Here is a 21,381-nt window from a genome sequence, read left to right as displayed (position 1 = left end):
TCGACTTGCATGGCCAGATGCAACATATAACTGGGCTTGCACGCTGCCAGTTCAGGATGTAGGGGGTGCTAGAGTGCCATTATGGCACTCCCTGAATATTGTTGATATGGTATAAATCAACAGGGGCTTCGAGAGAATTTGTGCCCTGAAATTTAGGGGTCTCCCTGGAAAATTGGGGACCTGGGCAAGTATGACGCTGTTAAGCGCTGGTCATATTAAACTCGCGGGCCGCACCAACATTAAATTGTCATATCCAAGTGCGGGCCGCATAATAACGTCTCGCGGACCAATTGCATGTTTGAGAACCCTGATCTAGGCAATGTTTCTTATGTGAACATAGTGCATAGTGATGTAGTGTGTGTATGCATGCTACAACAGCTTCTTTTACTTGGTTGGATGTGCTTAATAATCCATAGATTAAAATTTGTTTCGCTTGTTATAACCACCCTGACAGTATTTGTGATATTAAGAGTTCTGTTTAATACAAATAGTTATGAAGCCATGACGTGTCAGAGGCTTTTGATAAGACAGCTGATTTTGTGTGGTGTGTGCGCGCATGTGTGTGTGTGCATGCGTGTGTTCTTGCGCAATGGAATCAATTGATAGATGCTACATTATATGTGTACTTTCTATTAAAGTACAAGCGTAATGGAAAAACAAGTTGCCTCTATTGAAGCGATTATCATATATTTCTGATTTATAACACCAGAAGACTTACAAAGTTTGCAAATAAAATGGATATGATCAAAATAATATAAATCTCATGGAGATTCCTGAGCCATTTTGTGGAAATTAGCATAAGCGGTCACGTGATCAGTGACGTGCATGTGTGGACCACGGTTCCCTCCAACGACAACAAACCTACTACTCACGGCATACTTTGAGAGAGGCAATTACTTTAGGACAAATGATGATGAAGAACCTTATATTTTTGAGCCTTTATATTAGGTTGATGAACAACAACTTATGGAAGCTCTGTGCTGAACAGATGCAGCTTTAGTGAAACACTTGAGCATCATGTAGCAGTATTACTAAGTGCTCAACAAGATATACAAATTAGGAACATATAGAAAAATGCTAAGTGCCTGATATACTAAAGGTCTGCATGTATTAAAACACATGCAAACTTCCAATGCTGATCTACTCAACTTGTGCGTCATTGCTTTATTTATCATTCATTTTGTATCATTTTGCGTCTCTGTCTTCATTAATATGCAGAGCTTATGCTGATTGTCAAAATACTCTCAATACTTGGAGGCGAAAATGCATATACAGCACGCCCAATGTGATTTATCAACACTTAACACCGTTTTGGTACCACTTTTTTTGCGTTTTATCTCGCACGTTTGAAAAGGACGCACAAACTGACACAGTTCCTCAAACGGCTGTGAGAGAGCTGTGCTCGCGCTGCAAAGACACACAATAGCCAGAGAACCCGCCTTCCTATGTGTACGCTTTAAAATATTTGATTTGGATGGTCAGAAATAAAAATTATTAAAACGAATTGTCTATTCAGTATCATCCATTAAAACTAATTCAATTGATGCGTTTTGGTGTCATCTAGTATTTTTTTCAAAGTTATTTTTTTTAGTTAGAATATATACTGTATATATTACTAACATATATCCTATATAATGAAATAAAAAATTTTAGTATGCATTTTTTTGCATCTTGAGCTGAGGTAGTGCAGCCTCCCTCCCATGCACCTTCAGCGGTGGAAAAAAAAGAAAAAAGTGATGTCAATGTAGATGCACTATATATATATAATTGGATATAAGATAGGATATACTTTTATTTATCCTGCCATGCGGAAAGTACTTTATTCCAGTGCAGGTTTTTACAGCCGTGGTTAAAGGTTTACATACACTTGTAAAGAACATACAATTTATATGGGTCTACTGAAAATGTGACCAAATCTGCTTGGTCAAAAGTATACATACAGCAATGTTAATTTTTGGTTACATGTCCCTTGGCAAGTTTCACTGCAATAAGGTGCTTTTGGTAGCCATCCACAAGCTCCTGGTTGAATTTTTGACAACTCTTGACAAAACTGGTGCAGTTCAGCTGAATTTGTTAGTTTCCTTGCATGAACTTGTTTCTTCAGCATTGTCCACACATTTAAGTCAGAACTTTGGGAAGGCCATTCTAAAACTTTAATTCTAGCCTGGTTTAGCCATTCCTTTACTAGGTGTTTTGGGTCATTGTCCTGTTGGAACACCCAACTGCGCCCAATACCTAACCTCCGGGTTGATGATTTTAGGTAGTCCTGAATAATATGGAGGTAATCCTCCTTTTTCATTGTCCCATTTACTCTCTGTAAAGCACCAGTTCCATTAGCAGAAAAACAGGCACACAGCATAATACTACCACCACTATGCTTGACGGTAGGCCTGGTGTTCCTGGGATTAAAGGCCTCCTCTTTTCTCCTCCAAACATATTGCTGGGTATTGAGGCCAAACAGCTCAATTTTTGTTTTATTTGACCTCATAACTTTCTTCCAGAAGGTCTTATTTTTGTCTATCTGATGTCAGATGAAACAAAAATTGAGCTGTTTGGCCACAATACCCAGCAATATGTTTTTTTTACCCAACAGATTTGGTCACATTTTTAGTAAATCCATAATAAATTCATAAAAGAACCAAACTTCATGAATGTTTTTTTTGCCAAACAAGTATGTGCTCCAATCACATGTCATGGCTGTCAAGGACAGCCATGACATTATGTCCTTCACAAGTGTATGTAAACTTTTGACCACGACTGTATATCCAATAACAGACGTAAAGTTTAATGAAAAACAAAAATACTAAATACTACATATTACTTGAGCACATGGAAGAATAAAGGTGAAATGCTCAAAAGTACTAGGAACCATTTTTTGTCAAATAATAAATCAGGGGAAGATCAAATAATTACTGGATAGTTCTATGCATTTCACACTTGTCGACATTGGAATTTGCAAATAAGGGATATTTTCCATTTACCTTGTTATTATTGCGCCAGCAAGGTCTCTCTCAGGTCCAGTAGTGACCCCTCACCTCACAAATGTTGTTTGAAATGAAAAGCCAAAAAACACATCGGAGAGATTTTTCACAGATGAGTTGACGCTCCATGTCCATTTTCACTTCCTGTGCAGTGTGTATAGCGTGTTAAGGCCACGTGTCTCGATACTTTAATCGTTGAATGTATCCTGTAGCAAGAAAATGTTATAGTTTGTGCTGTTTTACCACATTCTTAAAAATCCGAGGTACAATATAAACCACAAACAACAACTTAAGCCAGTGTTCAGGAGAAACATTTTCTAAATCCAACTTAAAATTTTGTTGGTAATTTTTTTATACTAAAAAGATGTGTTTTGTTGTTTGTCTTTACGTGTATTATTGTAAACACCAGTTACCAGCAAATTTTGTAAGACCCTACATCAGTATTTATTGTAAAAGGAAACAATAAATAATAATTGTCCTTTTTTGATGTTTTGTCCTTGCTTCAGCTAAACTACACTGTCCCAGCCATCATGGTGGTGGTGATATTCATCTGTTTCCAGCAACAGGCTTACGTCTCTGCAACCAACCTGCCAGCTCTTGTTCTGCTCCTCCTCTTCTATGGGTACGTTCAGGCGACATACAAACGCTATAATGGAATAGTCTAGACTAAACTATCACAGTAGGATCAAATCTAACACAGAGGCTTCCATAAGTTTGAGTAGTTTAGCACAGGGTTACTCAACTGACGGTCTTGAAGCCTAATCCGGCCTGTGAATGACACCATACCGACCACTGAGTTCAATTCAAAACTTTTGCAGCAAATTCCTAGAAAACACTAGTGTTCTTGATGTATAGAAGAGGAACATGGACCGCTGAAATCATATTGGCAGATATTTGCATTGGCATTTTAACTTTGATAACAAACAGAACGCTGGGGTCTAAACTTGAGATTTACATAACTTAGGCGTTCCTCAAAGCACCCTGGTACTATTCGGTAGATCTACACCTAACATCCACTGTAATGATACCAACCACATCGGTATTTTTTGGCATTACATCTTCGTTCGTTTTAAAAATAATTATATTATGTTTATAAACTCAGGAAATATGTCCCTGGACACATGAGGATTTTGAATATGACCAATGTATGATCCTGTCACTACTTGGTATCGGATCGATACCTAAATTTGTGGTATTATCCAAAACTAATGTAAAGTATCAAACATCAGAAGAATAAATGATTATAACATTACAACAGAAGTGTAGATAGAACATGTTAAAAGAGAAATTAAGCAGATATTAACAGTAAATGAACAAGTAGATTAATGATTCATTGTCTACCACTTGTCCTTAATAGTTATGACAAAATAATAGAATAATAAAGGACAGAATATGTTACTGCATATGTCAGCAGACAAATTAGGAGCCTTTGTTTACTTACTACAAAAAGACAAATTGTCTTGTATTTTCACTATTTTGTTTAAGGACAAACTTACAATAAAAAAAACTATGTTTAAGGTACCGTGAGATTTTTTGTTAAATTAAAGCCAGTAATGCAATTTTGTGTGGTCCCCTTTATTTAGAAAAGTTCTGAAATACATTTTGGTGCCGGTACCAAAATATTGGTATCGAGAGAACACTAATATGTAATATGTAAATATGCCAGGTTTTTAGCCAAAGGCTAATTTCCACCTATAGTCCCCAGACAGGTTTGTGTATACATACAATCAAATGACTATAACATTCAAACAAAACAGAGAAAAGGCAGAAACACCACCTCAAACCCAATAACATTCAAGTAATTTGATAGAGAGAGTTAAAAACAGGTAATTACAAATACAATTCAACTTGTCTGGTTCTACTTGTGTTCCTTAAGGTTCCATTTTAGGTCCTATGTTTCATCATTTGGGGTATTCATCTGGTGGCCCGTGAGTTCAGTTCAAACAACAGCATATTGCAGCAAATTCTTAACATAATCTTTGACTAACTTTATTGCAGCCGGTGCTTAAAGACAGCAGAGAGCTCCTGTAACTCCGACAAAATAAAAAGACCAAAATCAAATGTCTACCCTAAAGAATGATTGTTCTCTGCAACATACAAAATATACCTAGAAGGACAATCTGTAGAAAAAAGATGGATGGATGGATGGATGAATGGACTAATAGTGGAAGGAGTAGTCCGGCACCTGATCTTGAGCTTTGTGGAACAGTTTCCCAACAACAATTTCTGTGAATATTCTTAGTTCAGTAGTTTGATGATTTGCTTTCAATTGTTATGATGTGTTCTTTTCCAACAAGTTGTACCTCCCATTTTTTACTCTTGAAAATGTTTGTACCCATGCGGCTTTTCCTGGACGTTAGTCACTGAAACCTAGATAATGCTCAGTTATAGAGGCATCAGCATAGGGTGCTGAGTAGCACTTTTTTAATTGGCCCATTGCACATTGTAAAAATACAATTACAGCCCCAAAAAATGATAAAAGTAGGAAAAAAATCGTGCAAAGCCAAAATTAGTGAGAAAAAGCTGATACCCATAACTTATTGTAAAAAAAATACAAAATATATGTATTTAAAACATTTCAACAAAATAAAAATATATAAGTGCCTCCTCATAAAAAAGTAATCAAGGTTGGCAGGTCTGAATTTTCCTTTATGTAGACTTAGAAAGACTTAGAAAACTTGTACATGCCTTTATTAGCAGTAGGCTACAGTTGTGATCAAAATTATTCAACCCCCACACAATTTTGGTGTTTTAGCAAGTTGGACATTTATTCCGTATTTTGTTTATAGTCATATCAAATAAAGATGTGTCAAATAGACAAATGCAACTTAAATTGTAACACTGTATTTTACAAAATTCCAAAAAAGGACATTTTTCTTAATATCTCATTGACAAAATTATTCAACCCCTTGAAGATCATAAGTCTTAAGAACAGAATTTGAATAAGGTATTTTCAATCAGGTGTTGAAAACACCTGTAGATGTGATTAGAACCATAACGAGCAACAATTAAACTGATTGAAAAAGACTGACGCTCAGCTTCTTGTAGATGGTCAATGGTGTATTTGCAACATGGTGAAGTCCAGGTAGTGGTCAAAGAAGTCAAGAGAGGAGGTAATTTCTCTTCATAAGAAAGGATATGGATATAAGAAAATAGCAAAGACATTACACATTCCAAGAGACACAGTTGGGAGCATAATTTGCAAGTTTAAAGCTAAAGGCACAGTGGAAACACGACCTGGGTGTGGTAGAAATAGGATGCTGTGTGCGTACAGTGGTGAAAAACCCCCGGGTAACAGCTGAGGAACTACAACAGGACATTGCAGAGGGGGGAACGCAGGTTTCGTCCCAGACAATAAGGCGCGCACTACGAGATGAAGGCCTCCATACCAGGACTCCCAGGCGCACCCCACTTCTGACTGCCAGGCACAAGAAAAATAGACTCCAGTATGCCAAAAATCATCTGGACAAACCCCAAAGGTTTTGGGAAACTGTTCTATGGAGTGATGAGACAAAAGTGGAACTCTTTGGGCCTATGAATCAACGTTATGTCTGGAGGAGAAAAAATGAAGCTTACAAAGAGAAGAACACCTTTCCTACTGTTAAGCATGGTGGGGGGTCAATCATGCTCTGGGGCTGTTTCTTAGCCTCAGGTACTGGAAATCTCCAGCGCGTTCAAGGCATTATGAATTATATTTCCTACCAGGATATATTAGCTGCAAATGTCATGAAGTCAGTGACGAAGCTGAGGCTTGGGAGACGTTGGACCTTCCAACAGGACAACGATCCCAAGCATACCTCCAAATCAACATCAGAGTGGTTGCAGAAGAAGGGCTGGAAGACTCTGGAGTGGCCTTCACAGTCGCCAGACCTAAATCCTGTTGAAAACCTGTGGTGGGACTTGAAGAAGGCAGTTGCAGCACGCAAGCCCAATAATATGAATGAACTGGAGACCTTTGCCCAAGAGGAATGGGCTAAAATACCTGTAGATCGTTGCAAGAAGCTTGTGTCCGGTTATGTATCACGTTTGAAGGCTGTAATTACTGCCAAAGGTGTTCTACTAAGTATTAAAGATGCATGTAACTAGGGGGTTGAATAATTTTGTCAATGAGATATTAAGAAAAAAGTAATTTTTTGGTATTTTGTAAAATAAAGTGTTGGAATTTAAGTTGCATTTGTCTATTTGACACATCTTTATTTGATATGACTATAAACAAAATACGGAATACATGTCCAACTTGCTAAAACACCAAAATTGTGTGGGGGTTGAATAATTTTGATCACAACTGTAGACTTTTGTAATGGTCTCCTTGCAGGTCTTCCCAAAAAAACTGTCGGGCAGCTAGCTACAGCTTGTTCAGAACGTTGCTGCTAGAGTTCTAACAAAGACCAAAAAATCTGAGCACATTCCATCCATCCATCCATTTTCTACCGCTTATTCCCTTTCGGGGTTGCGGGGGGCGCTGGCGCCTATCTCAGCTACAATCGGGCGGAAGCCGGGGTACACCCTGGACAGGTCGCCACATCATCGCAGGCTGAGCACATTCCATCAATTCTTAAATCCTTACATTGGCTCCCTCTACATCAGAGAATTGATTTCCAAATCCTCCTGCTCACATATAAATCACTACATGGTCTAGGGCCGAAGTATATCACTGATATACTCCCACTATATAAGCCCTCTATATCAGTGGTCCCCGACCTTTTTGTAGCTGCGGACCGGTCAACGCTTGAAAATTTGTGTGGGTGGGGGGGGTTATTTTTCATTTATTCATAAAGAAATACAATCATGTGTGCTTACGGACTGTATCCCTGCAGACTGTATTGATCTATAGTGATATGTAATGTATATATTGTGTTTTTTATGTTGATTTAATAATTAAAAAAAAAAATTTACATTTATTTATTTTTTTTTTTTTATTTATTTCTTGTGCGGCCCGGTACCAATCGGTACCGGTGGTTGGGGACCACTGCTCTAGATCACTAAGATTTTCTGAGACCAATCTGTTAGCGGTTCCCAGAGTAAACTCAAATCAAGGGAGAGCATCATTCAGTCACTACACAAAAAATAGCTGGAATAAACTTCCTGAAGATGTCAGACTTTCCCCAACTCTGACTACTTTTAAAATTAGACTGAAAACTTTTATTTTCACCTTAGCTTTCAGCTAAATCTTTTAACCTTTGTCGTCCGTTTTTATTTTTTATTTTTTGTTTTTATTGTCTGCATTTTAATTTTGCATTTATTTTCTTTCATTTCACTTTGTTGTCTGTGAAGCACTTTGAGTTTAGCCTGTGTTTGAAAAGTGCTATACAAATAAGTTGCCTTGCCTTGCCTTGCCTTTAGTTACCTAACATCACTAGAGTTTAGTGGGTCAATAATTATGTATCGATAATCTCATTAATGTAGGTGGTCCATCACTCCTTTGATGTACCCAGCATCCTTTGTGTTCAGCGTTCCCAGCACGGCCTACGTTGTCTTGACCTGCATCAATCTCTTCATCGGAATCAACGGCAGCATTGCAACGTTTGTCTTGGAATTGTTTAACGATGAGGTAAAATGTACTGAACTTGAGTATGTGATGTTACATTTGATTTTTTTGAGGTTTTTTAAAATCAGGGACATCACTAGGTGTGTTAAATTGCATGCCTGAAGTAATTTGTTACGTGATTTTCTTTTTTATAACGGGTTTAGGAACCACACAAAGATAGACCCACTGACTTCCGTGTTTTAAACATTGTCTTTATTTGATTGAATTTATGGGTGATTGTGACTTTTTAACAGTATTTTAGGGAGGTGAACATTATCCTGAAGAAGGTGTTTCTCATCTTCCCTCATTTCTGCTTGGGACGAGGACTCATCGACATGGCAAAGAATCAAGCCATGGCCGACATCTTTCAGAGACTAGGTACCTTGATTTCAAATATGGCTTGTAAAAAACAGTATTCAACATGTTTCAAAAAAGCTGCCACAAGTGGCAAAAAAGACTGAGAAAGTTGAGGAATGCTCATCAAACACTTATTTGGAACATCCCACAGGTGAACAGGCTAATTGGGAACAGGTGGGTGCCAAGATTGGGTATTAAAGCATCTTCCATTAAATGCTCAATCATTCACGAACAAGGATGAGGCGAGGGTCACCATTTTGTGAACAAACGCATGAGCAAATTGTCCACCAGTTTAAGAACAACCTTTTTCAACGAGCTTTTACAAGAAATTTGGGGATTTCACCCCCTACAGTCCGTATTATCATCAACACGTTCAGAGAATCTGGAGAAATCACTGAACCTAAGCAGCAAGGCCGAAAACAAACATTAAATGCATGTGACCTTCGATACCTCAGGCGGTACAGCATCAAAAACCGACATCAGTGTGTAAGGGATATCACCACATGGGCTCAGGACCACTTCCGAAAACCACTGTCAGTAACTGCAGTTTGTCGCTACATCTGTAAGTGCATGTTAAAACTCTACTATGCAAAGCGAAAGCCATTTGTCAACAACACCCAGAAACAATGCCAGCTTTGCTGGGCCCGAGCTCATCTAAGATGGACTGTTGCAAAGTGGAAAAGTGTTCTGAGGTCTGACCAGAATAGAATAGAATAGAGTTTTTATTGTCATTATTGCAATGAACAGGTTTAAAGAACAACGAAATTGGAGCAGCTCCTCCTAAGGTGCATATACATTATGGTAGTATAAATACTCCGGCTTCCTCCCACTTCCAAAGACATGCACCTGGGGATAGGTTGATTGGCAACACTAAATTGGCCCCTAGTGTGTGAATGTGAGTGTGAATGTTGTCTGTCTATCTGTGTTGGCCCTGCGATGAGGTGGCGACTTGTCCAGGGTGTACCCTGCCTTCCGCCCGATTGTAGCTGAGATAGGCGCCAGCGCCCCCCGCGACCCCGAAAGGGAATAAGCGGTAGAAAATGGATGGATGGATGGAAATAGTAAAAAAAATAAAATAAAAATAAAAAACAGTCCACATTTCAGATTGTGTTTGGACTGTTGTACTGTTCCGGACTGTTAATAGGTGCAAAGTTGAAAATCATTGTATTCTATATTTATTTACGATTTAGACAACGTGCCAACTTCACTGGTTTTGGGATTTTTATTTGTTGCTGTTTCTGTAATGTATTGCTTTTCACAGGACAATGTTGTTAGCCCTCTGCTCGTCCCCCAACCTAGAGGGCCAGTGGATCACTCTTTTTTCTGGACTCTCACCTTTCACCTGTCTGGCTTGGGTAACCCTAACAGGAGCCACAGCTCTCGCCAGCATAGCTCTCGCGATCACTGAGACACGGAAGCTGCTCAACCACAAAAAGGTTGTGGTCCTCCAAGGAGGATTGACTCCATGCCGTGAATGAATATATTAGTTCATAAATTATTATTAAAATGTTTCCGATAAAAAAGAAACGGCAAAGTGCTAAAATAAAACAACCTTGTTTATTTATTACAAAAAAAAGTTAAAATAACAGCAAAGAAAACAAACAACAAAACACAAAATCTAACTTCCTCAAAAACAAGCAATCTTATGATACCTCGCATTGGTGCCTGTCTGTGTGTGAGTGTACGGATCGCGTAGGTCATTGTGCCTTTTAGTACGGCATTGCGAACTGACCCTGCTTTAAGTAAGTAATGACATTTTATTTATAAAGCGGTTTTCACAGATAAAATTACTTAGCGCTGTTAAAAAAAACTTAGGTAAAGTAAAAAAAAAAGAATTCAATTTAAAACAAACTGGGGCAACATATAAAGGACACAAATTGGATTAAAATGATAGTTAAATGGTGCATTTACTCAAAGCTTTACTAAAAAGAGAAATTTTCAAATGTTTCTTAAAAGTTTCAACACAGTCAATATCATGGACGGACTGGTGCAAATTGTTCCAGAATCTGGGAGCTATATAGTGTGCAATGCCAGCTAGGTCTCCACAGGTTTTGAAACAAGTTTTCGGGATCTTTAGAAAACCTTGGCCTCAAGACCAGAGGCTGCACCCAGAAGAGTAGGGCATAGCAAGTCAGTGATGTACTGAGGGGCCCCACCATGCAACACACAGAATGTCAGGACTAAAAGTTTAAACTCAATGTGGAACTTAACTGGAAGCCAATGAAGACTGGATAAAACGGGGGTGATATGGGCTGTTCTGGGTGCACCGGTCAAAAATCTGGCAGCTGCATTTTGTACCGTCTGAATTCTCTTTAGCGTTGACTTGTTGAAAAGGGGGAAGAGAGAAGTGCAATAATCAATGCGAGACGAAATGAACGGATAAATGATCATTTCGAGATCCAATTTTGACAACACATTTCTCACTTAAGAAATATTTCTGGGGCTTCATGGTGGCAGAGGGGTTAGTGCGTCTGCCTCACAATACGAAGGTCTTGCAGTCTTGGGTTCAATCCCAGGGTCGGGATTTTTCTGTGTGGAGTTTGCATGTTCTCTCCGTGAATGCGTGGGTTCCCTTCGGGTACTCCGGCTTCCTCCCACTTCCAAAGACATGCACCTGGGGATAGGTTGATTGGCAACACTAAATTGGCCTTACTGTGTGAATGAGAGTGTGAATGTTGTCCGTCTATCTGTGTTGGCCCTGCGATCAGGTGGCGACTTGTCCAGGGTGTAAGCCGCCTTCCGCCCGGTTGTAGCTGAGATAGGCGCCAGCTACCCCAAAAGGGAATAAGCGGTAGAAAATGGATGGATGGATGGATAAAAACAGTTCTTGGTCAATTGACGACAGTGACCCTCCAAAGACATTGACTGATCAAACACAACCCCAAGGTTTCTGAGGCTGCTTTTAACAGATGCATGCAGAGCACCGAGGGAGTTCTTGATCAGGGTAATTTATCACAGTTTCCGTTTTGTTTGAAATTATCTGGAGGAAAGTTGAGGACAAGCAGTTTTTGATACAGGACTTACATTTCCATCCATTCATGCATTTTCTACCGCTTGTCCCTATTTGGTTCGCGGAGGATGCTGGAGCCTATCTCAGCTGCATTCGGGCGGAAGGCGTGTACACCCTGGACAAGTCGCCACCTCATCGCAGGGCCAACACAGACAGACAACATTCACACTCACATTCACACTCTAGGGCAGGGGTGCCCATTACGTCGATCGCGAGCTACCGGTCGACCGAGGGTTGTGTGTCAGTCGATCGCCAGCCAGGCTTTTAAAAAAATAGACCTAAAAATTAGCGATCATCAATCTTCACCAAGACGTCACTTGATTGACATTCACGGCACCCGTGGGTCTTGTGAGATGATGCTGGCTGCTGCGAGATCATTATTAAGAAAAAATGACCGAGAGGAAGGCGAGAAACAATTTTTATTTCAACTGACTCTCGGTCATTTTTTCATAATAATGATCTCGCAGCACCCAGCGTCATCTCACAAGACCTTCGGGTGCCGTGAATGTCAATCAAGCAAGCAACGGAATTTGCCGCCAATTTTTTTCTTGTAACGTGTATGGAAGCTGGATAAATAAGATGCCAAAAACCAACCACTTTCGTGTGGTATTGTACAGAAAGGAGGACTTTTTTTCTCCATTCAAAAATGTGTATGTCATCATATACTGTCTGATTCCAATCAATGCAAGTCATCAGAATCAGGTAATACACCAACTTATATTCTTGTCTTCATGAAAGAAAGACATCTATATGTGTTACACATATAGATGTGTAACACATATAGATGTCTCTTTCATAAATAAATAAATATAAATGATATATATGAATGAGGTATATCCCCTCGATTTGGTCAATTGAAAAGTAGCTCGCCTGCAGAAAAAGTGTGGGCACCCCTGCTCTAGGGCCACTTTAGTGTTCATTTCCAATCAACCTATCCCCACGCAGTCAAGGGGACAACATGCAAACCCCACACAGAAAGATCCCGAGCCCGGGATTGAACTCAGGACTACTCATGACCTTCGTATTGTGAGTCACATGCACTAACTCTTATTCCACCGTGCTGCCCGACTTACAATTCAAGTACTTTAAGAAGTACTTGAATTGATGTAGACAAAGTTTAGCTGGCTGACTGGCTAAAATGATAGTTTAATCTGTTTTTCAACACAACTTTGCCTCACACTCGTTAGCTCGCTAGCAAGGCACGAGACAACCCTTACCTGTATGTACTGTATATGTATGTATAAATATATACATGGATGTATGTATATGCATACTACATAATATTTGATATGCTCCTTTAATGTCATTCTGTGGATATTTCTCCTTCAGGCAATAAGCAGACCCCGGATCCTTTCCAGTGGGACTTTGTCGGGAAAAACCTCTTTGCTATGGCAGTTGAGGGCATTTTTTTTTTTATCTTCACCATATTGTTGCAGTACGCAGTCCACAGGCGCTGCAGGTATGTCCTAAACACCACCCCAGCTCTGTGCATTTATTTGTATGGCCTTTAATGCCAGTAAGACAACGTCTCACCCCTTATCACAATTGTAATGACAGTGTCTAAAAGTTGCTGTTTGTGTTTTGTGTGTCTAGACCATGGTGGGTTGGGTCTGAGATCCCTCCTCTCAGCCCAGAAGATGAGGACGTGGCCAAGGAGAGAGAACGGGTTAAAAGTGGCAAAGCTAAAACTGACATCCTGACCATGATGGACTTGAGCAAAGTACATATTTTACTTGTTAATAATTTGATTACAAATTATGTATGGGCCTTCTTCAGGCTGAAATTGAAGATGCATGCAATGGTCCATGTTGAAATCACAGTGTACCCTCTTTTGTGGAGACCCACTTATTAAAAGTGCAATAAATCATGTTCTACATACTTCTTTCAGGTGTATGGAGCAGGCAGGAAGCCAGCAGTGAATCGTCTCTGTCTGGGGATTCCTCGTGGTGAGGTGAGGGACGTACTGTACAAACTAAGCTAAGGACAACATTGTGACCACTGACGCATTCTAATAAGATGCAATACAAACACTGTATCAAAAATAATAAATATGCCATATCAAAGCTCAGTTTGGATTGTTAACAATTAATAAAAGAATATCATTATCATTGTAAAGGAAGAATTTTGCAGTTATTTAACAGTTTTGGTTTTGCTCTTGTTATATAGCTGGGTTGCAATCATGTTACCTACTGGTATTTCTGGGTTTCAGGCGATGGTCTCGAGTCCCATTAGGCTATTATTTATTTACCCGCATCATTGCAGATTTGGGTGTATTTTGTAAATGTTTAGATGCAAACATATAAGATCAAATATATTTGATTTAACTGTCGTTTGTGTTCACATTTATTTGCACTTGGCTTTGAAGCAGCTTTTTCGGCAGCAGGTGTCTATAGCTTTCAAAACATTGTCATAGCAATGCTGGCATTAAATAGACAAAACTCCCTGTGAGTGTTTTTAGAATAATATATGCTTTCATGTCAGATTCCAGAGATTTCTCTTCACTAGATTTGTTGCTCTTTTGCAAAAGAATATTTACAGACGTCGGATTACTCGCAAAATATAGTGCGAAAAGTCTGTCTTCATATTCTCTGGTGTTAATGTGTGTAATGTGCAGGGGCGAACAGATAGCGACAAATCTACTTGTGGCGCTCCGACACAAATAAATGAACACATGGGTAAACATTGTACACCTACTTTATGTTGTGTAATTATATTCTTACTATCTGTATTATTTGTTTTTTTCCTGCAGTGTTTTGGCCTCCTTGGGGTCAATGGAGCAGGGAAGACAACTACATTTCGCATGCTGACAGGAGACACACCCGTCACTTCTGGAATGGCTTTCCTCGACCACCACAGGTACACTTTTTTTATGTCTATAGGCCACTGATATCATCGTCACCTTGTTAGGGCTGTAAATCTTTTGGCAGCACACGATTCGATTAGATTCTTGGGGGTATTGATTTAATTCGGAATCGATTCTCGATTCAAAACTATTCTTGTTTCAATATCAATACTTTTTTAATTTCATTGGGTGCTAGTTCTATGATTATTTACATTCCTCAATAAAATACATAAAAGCTCTGTTTTCCAAACTCACACTTTGCCGGGTTGATGATGAGGTAATGTTCACTAAGCCTCCTGAAGAGTTGTACGAGGTGTACAAGTATTACTGCAAAAGCTCCAATGACACAACGTCTGTCAGGATGACAGACAAGTCGAGCTGTGCCTTGGGCACAGCCCCTATTATCATAACACAGCCAACCCCTCCCTCCAACTCTTTCCAGACAGTTTCTTACCGTGCCTGCAAGAACGGCATCAACGGTGAAACACCTCACTTATCAAAGAACCAATATTACGTTGAGTACCCCAAAGTTATTTTTCTAACTTCGTTCTGTGTTTCACTGTGGGAGATATGACCTGCTCCCGGATTGCAGCAGACAAGCTAAGCTCCCCACAGTCTATCCTGTGAGGCTCACACATGTGGTAATGCCTCTGTATCCAGCACCGTGTGTGCCACGGACGGCTCGTACACATCAAGAAAATAAAACTAAACAAACGTGTGAGATGTAGCCCAGCTTGCTGCTGCAGACAGATTCTACTGGGGGACCAAAGGCAGAGAAACCGTGGGTTTGAGACGTGCCCCTTTCATAAAAACGGCATACCAAAAAGGGCGTATTTCCAATGCCCACATGGCAAGCGGCTATGGCTACCAAATATATACCTTGATTGTGGAAGAAGCCTTCCCTCTTTCCGTCCTGCAGGAAACACACCAGGTCTACCACTGAGCACTGAAAAACATGATGTTCCTAGAAGTACAACCTTTTTGGAAAACAAGAAACGCGTGTAAGCTGCTCTTGCACTCTGAACAGTGTCAATGACATGATCAGGCAAACCTGCAGCAGTCAAATTCCCCATTACGCTGGCCAAGCCCTAAGTGCTACCCAATCCAGATGTGGGTGGTAGAGCAGGAAGAGGCCAGGGTTCCCCGTCCAGAAGTTGCACAATCCCGGGGATCCACAGTTTGGCTGGCCATCTGGGTGCGACCATACCCCAGAGTGAGGGATATTGGGCTGAGGGGGGATCGCATCCAGCAACACATCTGGCCAGGGATGTGCTTAAGTCTCCATCTCCATCAATGCATCCGCGTCCGACAGGGAGAACAACAAAGGACATTTTGCATTTGTCCGCGAGGCAAAGAGTTTTAGGGCTGCCCGGTCGTATCCGCACCATATTTGCTCCCCCTCCTGTGGATGCAGATACCACTCCACGTACAGAAGATCCACCCCCCTGGTTGAGCACTCTTGGAACATGAGTCGTCTTAAAGGACAGGAGCTTTGTGCTGCAGCATAAGAGCACCCGCTACGCCAGCCCGTGTAAGCGAAGTGAATGAGTGCCCCCCTGGCAATTGATATACGCCACCACAGTCGTGTTGTCCGTATTTACAAGGACATGCCAACCCCTAAGATACAGCAGAAAGTACTGCAGAGCCAGAAAAACAGCCCAAAGCTCCAATATGTTTATGTGAAGCCGAGCTAGTTCCGGACTCCAAACACCATTCACTGTCCTGCCCAACAACGTCACTCGCCAGCCTGACAGACGCCTCTGTCGTCACGGTAACCCTGGACGACACTGCCCCTAGCGGGACTCCTTCCCCAATGTGAGAGCGGTGTCCCTCCACAGCCGGAGAGACTTTCACTCTGCGTGTAAGATGGCGACGTGGAAGCAGATGCAATGTTACATATGTTATATCAATCAATCAATCAATCAATGTTTACTTATATAGCCCTAAATCACTAGTGTCTCAAAGGGCTGCACAAACCACCACGACATCCTCGGTAGGCCCACATAAGGGCAAGGAAAACTCACACCCAGTGGGACATCGGTGACAATAATGACCCAGTGGGACGTCGGTGACAATAATGACTATGAGAACCTTAGAGAGGAGGAAAGCAATGGATGTCGAGCGGGTCTAACATGATACTGTGAAAATTCAATCCACAATGGATCCAACACAGTCGCGAGAGTCCAGTCCAAAGCGGATCCAACACAGCAGCGAGAGTCCCGTTCACAGCGGAGCCAGCAGGAAACCATCCCAAGCGGAGGCGGATCAGCAGCGCAGAGATGTCCCCAGCCGATACACAGGCAAGCAGTACATGGCCACCGGATCGGACTGGACCCCCTCCACAGGGGAGAGTGGGACATAGAAGAAAAAGAAAAGAAACAGCAGATCAATTGGTCTAAAAAGGGAGTCTATTTAAAGGCTAGAGTATACAAATGAGTTTTAAGGTGAGACTTAAATGCTTCTACTGAGGTGGCATCTCGAACTGTTACCGGGAGGGCATTCCAGAGTACTGGAGCCCGAACGGAAAACGCTCTATAGCCCGCAGACTTTTTTTGGGCTTTGGGAATCACTAACAAGCCGGAGTCCTTTGAACGCAGATTTCTTGCCGGGACATATGGTACAATACAATCGGCAAGATAGGATGGAGCTAGACCTTGTAGTATTTTACACGTAAGTAGTAAAACCTTAAAGTCACATCTTAAGTGCACAGGAAGCCAGTGCAGGTGAGCCAGTACAGGCGTAATGTGATCAAACTTTCTTGTTCTTGTCAAAAGTCTAGCAGCCGCATTTTGTACCAACTGTAATCTTTTAATGCTAGACATGGGGAGACCCGAAAATAATACGTTACAGTAGTCGAGGCGAGACGTAACAAACGCATGGATAATGATCTCAGCGTCTTTAGTGGACAGAATGGAGCGAATTTTAGCGATATTACGGAGATGAAAGAAGGCCGTTTTAGTAACGCTTTTAATGTGTGCCTCAAAGGAGAGAGTTGGGTCGAAGATAATACCCAGATTCTTTACCGAGTCGCCTTGTTTAATTGTTTGGTTGTCAAATGTTAGAGTTGTATTATTAAATAGAGGTTGGTGTCTAGCAGGACCGATAATCAGCATTTCCGTTTTTTTGGCGTTGAGTTGCAAAAAGTTAGCGGACATCCATTGTTTAATTTCATTAAGACACGCCTCCAGCTGACTACAATCCGGCGTGTTGGTCAGCTTTAGGGGCATGTAGAGTTGGGTGTCATCAGCATAACAGTGAAAGCTAACACCGTATTTGCGTATGATGTCACCTAGCGGCAGCATGTAGATGCTGAAGAGTGCAGGGCCAAGGACCGAACCCTGGGGAACTCCACACTTTACCTTAACGTAGTCCGAGGTCACATTGTTATGGGAGACACACTGCATCCTATCAGTAAGATAAGAGTTAAACCAAGACAAGGCTAAGTCTGACATACCAATTCGTGTTTTGATACGTTCTAATAAAATATTATGATCGACGGTATCGAAAGCAGCGCTAAGATCGAGGAGCAGCAACATAGATGACCCATCAGAATCCATCGTTAGCAATAGATCATTAGTCATTTTTGCGAGGGCTGTCTCCGTGGAGTGATTTGCTCTGAAACCGGATTGAAAGGTTTCACATAGATTGTTATACGCTAAGTGTTCATTTAACTGCTCCGCAACAATTATATATAACAATATACATATATATATATATTTTTTTTTTTGTGTGTTTTTTTAATAATTAGAAAATCCAATTTGTTTTGACACCACTAATAAATGTCCCTGCATTTTTTCAGTATCCTGACAGAGATAGAGAGAGTTCACCAGCTGATGGGCTACTGCCCGCAGTTTGATGCCATTAGCCACCTGCTGACTGGCAGGGAACATTTGGAGCTGTTCGCCCGTCTACGGGGGGTACCTGAAAGGTCTGTCACCAAGGTACTATATACACAAGTCACAATTATAAAATATAAAAAGTATGTAAGAATGGGTGAAAGGTACTATCATAATCTTTGAGCAACTTAAATTATTCCTCCTAACAAAGATGGTCACTGAGAAGCATGAAACATTATCTGCTGTGCTTCAGGTGGCTCAATGGGGCGTGAAGAAGCTGGGATTGAGCCAGTATGCTGAACAAGAAGCTGGACGCTACAGTGGAGGCAACAAGAGAAAGCTTTCCACTGCTATTGCCCTCATCGGAGCTCCACCAGTCTTATTTCTGGTAAGGATTGAACTTGTTGACCAACAGACAGCTTCGAAAAACATCCGTAGTGTAAACTTGTCAGACTCTACCCGTGTTCTTTTGTTGAACAGTCAAAGGCTGTGTCTTCTGGAAGATTTCACAAGGATTTATTTAAAACTGGTCACAGGTAAATGTTACAGCATTGGTGTCACTCTCGCAAAAGCATTGTCAATAAGTATGGCATGCGATCAAAGCCAGTAACAAGCGGGAGCTTCTGAAAAGTGAGCCCCAATGATTCAATCTTTTCAAAACAGAAGGGCAGACAAGTTCAAAGTTGTGTTCATGAAGGTGGAGTCTCGCATAAACAGGGGAAAGTGACAAAGAGTGAAACGCATCCATCATTGACAAGGGGAATTTTGGCAAGAGAATGTATAACTAATGTGTATCTGATTACTGATAATACTACAAATTATAAATATTACATCTGAGGGTAGTTCCTCCTTTGTGAGACTTTAACCTTTGTAAAAAATTTTCTTTTGTCTGAACTTGGAGTTGCATTTAAAGTCATCCTTCTTTCAGTCTTCTACAAGTGATCAAAAGTATCAAAACCAGCTGCAACCATTACCAAAAAGAGTATCAAAATCCCCAAAACAACCAGTAGTAGACCGCAGCTGAATGTGTGTGTTATGTGTGTAGTAAGAATAATAAGATAAATACAAACTTTACCTGGAAAGTATTCACAGCGCTTAACTTTTTCCACATTTTGTTGTGTTACAGCCTTAGTCCAAAATGAACTGAAATTGTTTTTTTCCAGAAAATTCTACAGGCAATACCCCATGACAATGTGAAAAGTATTACAAAAATACAATGAAAAAAAAAACACATGTACATAAGTTCACAGCATTTGCTCATTACTTTGTTGATGCACATTTGGCAGCAATTACAGCTTGATGATTCAGGTTGGATGAGAACCTTTGGTTTACATCCATGATGTTGTACATTCATCTTTCCCTCTTTCCTGCCAAGTTTCCACCACTGTCGGGATGGTAATGGCCAAACATGATGCCTGGCATTCACACCAAATAGTTCAATCTTTATCTCATCAGACCAGAGAATTTTGTTTCTCATGGTCTAAGAGTCTTTCAGGTGCATTTTGGCAAAGTGTTTACTAAGAAATGGCTTCCGTCTGGCAACTGGACCATAGAGGCCTGATTGGTGGATTGCTGCAATCCAATCAATCCAATCCACTTTTTTTATATAGCACATTTAAACAACAAGAACGTTTCCAAAGTGCTGCACAGCCATGTTAAAAACAATATTAAAAACAATATTATGCTCCACCATTGACTGAATAAAAACAAAAAATAAATACATGTAAAACCAATATAAAAACAATATAAAAATAAATATGATTAAAAACAATTTTAAAGGGTAAAAGCAATTAAAACAGTAAAATAGAAATCAAAATGTATAAAAAACACAAAGGACAACAGAGGACAGAGGACCACTCAACTCACGTAGTGTTAAAAGCCAAAGAATAAAAGTCGGTCTTAAGACGAGACTTAAAACACTCCACTGTGGAAGCAGTTTGAACATGGAGGGGCAGAGTGTTCCAGAGCTTAGGGCCGACCACAGAGAAGTCTCGTCTTGGGCACCACGAGCTAGAGCTGGCTCTCGGATCTCAGAGCGCGCGCAGGAGTGTAAATTTGGATGAGGTCCGAGATATACTGAGGTGCCAGTCCATGTAAATATTTAAAAACAAACAGCAATGTTTTAAACTCAATTCTAAAATGAACAGGGAGCCAGTGCAAACGCTGAAGAACTGGGGTTATATGCTGGTGTTTCCTGGCCCCTGTTAAAAGTCGTGCTGCCGCGTTCTAGACTAACTGCAACCGGGAGAGAGCTTTTTGGCTAATGCCAGCATAAAGTGCATTGCTGTAGTCCAGGCGACTTGAAATAAAAGCGGACATCTACAAAGCAATTAGCTACCGGCTGACGGCTACTGAAATTGAAGAGTATTACACGGTTACTCTGCCGAGCTCTAGACATCACCAAAACTCAACAGCAACACATAATTTGCAGACTATAATTACTGGTTTGCAAAAAATATGTTTAACCCAAATAGGTGAAACTAGATATTCTCCCACGGCACACCAGACTGAATCTCACTGCACAGTGTTTGAAAAATACTGAACTATAGCACAATATACAGTAGGGTATTATATATTGTACATATATAATATACTATATGTTTACAACATTGGATCAGAATCATTTTTATTGTTCAAGTATGTAACACACAATGAATTTAACATGGTACTGTGCTCTCTTTGTTCAATGTAAAAAAAGAAGAAACAACACAAAAATTCCAGACATTGGTTTGTCAAAAAAAAAAAAAGTAAGGACAAGTAAATGATTCCCTAGTAATAAAAAATAAACAGGGTAGTTTTGATTAAAAACATGATAGTCATCAATATTA

General features: G+C 40.4%; 1 protein-coding gene across 5 annotated transcripts in view; it reads left to right on the top strand.

Moving 5' to 3' along the window:
• Window positions 1-21,381, top strand: part of abca7 (ATP-binding cassette, sub-family A (ABC1), member 7) — a 110,181-nt gene that overhangs the window by 74,797 nt on the left and 14,003 nt on the right. For 4 of the 5 annotated variants that reach the window (XM_061883442.1, XM_061883443.1, XM_061883441.1 and 1 more), the window contains 9 exons: window positions 3,488-3,603; window positions 8,388-8,532; window positions 8,763-8,886; window positions 13,205-13,334; window positions 13,469-13,595; window positions 13,764-13,826; window positions 14,625-14,731; window positions 18,517-18,658; window positions 18,807-18,941. In XM_061883442.1, the coding sequence (XP_061739426.1) occupies window positions 3,488-3,603; window positions 8,388-8,532; window positions 8,763-8,886; window positions 13,205-13,334; window positions 13,469-13,595; window positions 13,764-13,826; window positions 14,625-14,731; window positions 18,517-18,658; window positions 18,807-18,941 (1,089 nt within the window). The remainder of the gene's footprint in view (window positions 1-3,487; window positions 3,604-8,387; window positions 8,533-8,762; window positions 8,887-13,204; window positions 13,335-13,468; window positions 13,596-13,763; window positions 13,827-14,624; window positions 14,732-18,516; window positions 18,659-18,806; window positions 18,942-21,381) is intronic. The other variant, XR_009803690.1, reaches the window with a different exon arrangement.

This window comes from Nerophis ophidion, linkage group LG22 (assembly GCF_033978795.1).
Source record: "Nerophis ophidion isolate RoL-2023_Sa linkage group LG22, RoL_Noph_v1.0, whole genome shotgun sequence".
Taxonomy (NCBI): Eukaryota; Metazoa; Chordata; class Actinopteri; order Syngnathiformes; family Syngnathidae; genus Nerophis; species Nerophis ophidion.
The sequence above is the reverse complement of the archived record's forward strand: the minus strand, read 5'-3'. Positions and strand labels throughout refer to the sequence as shown.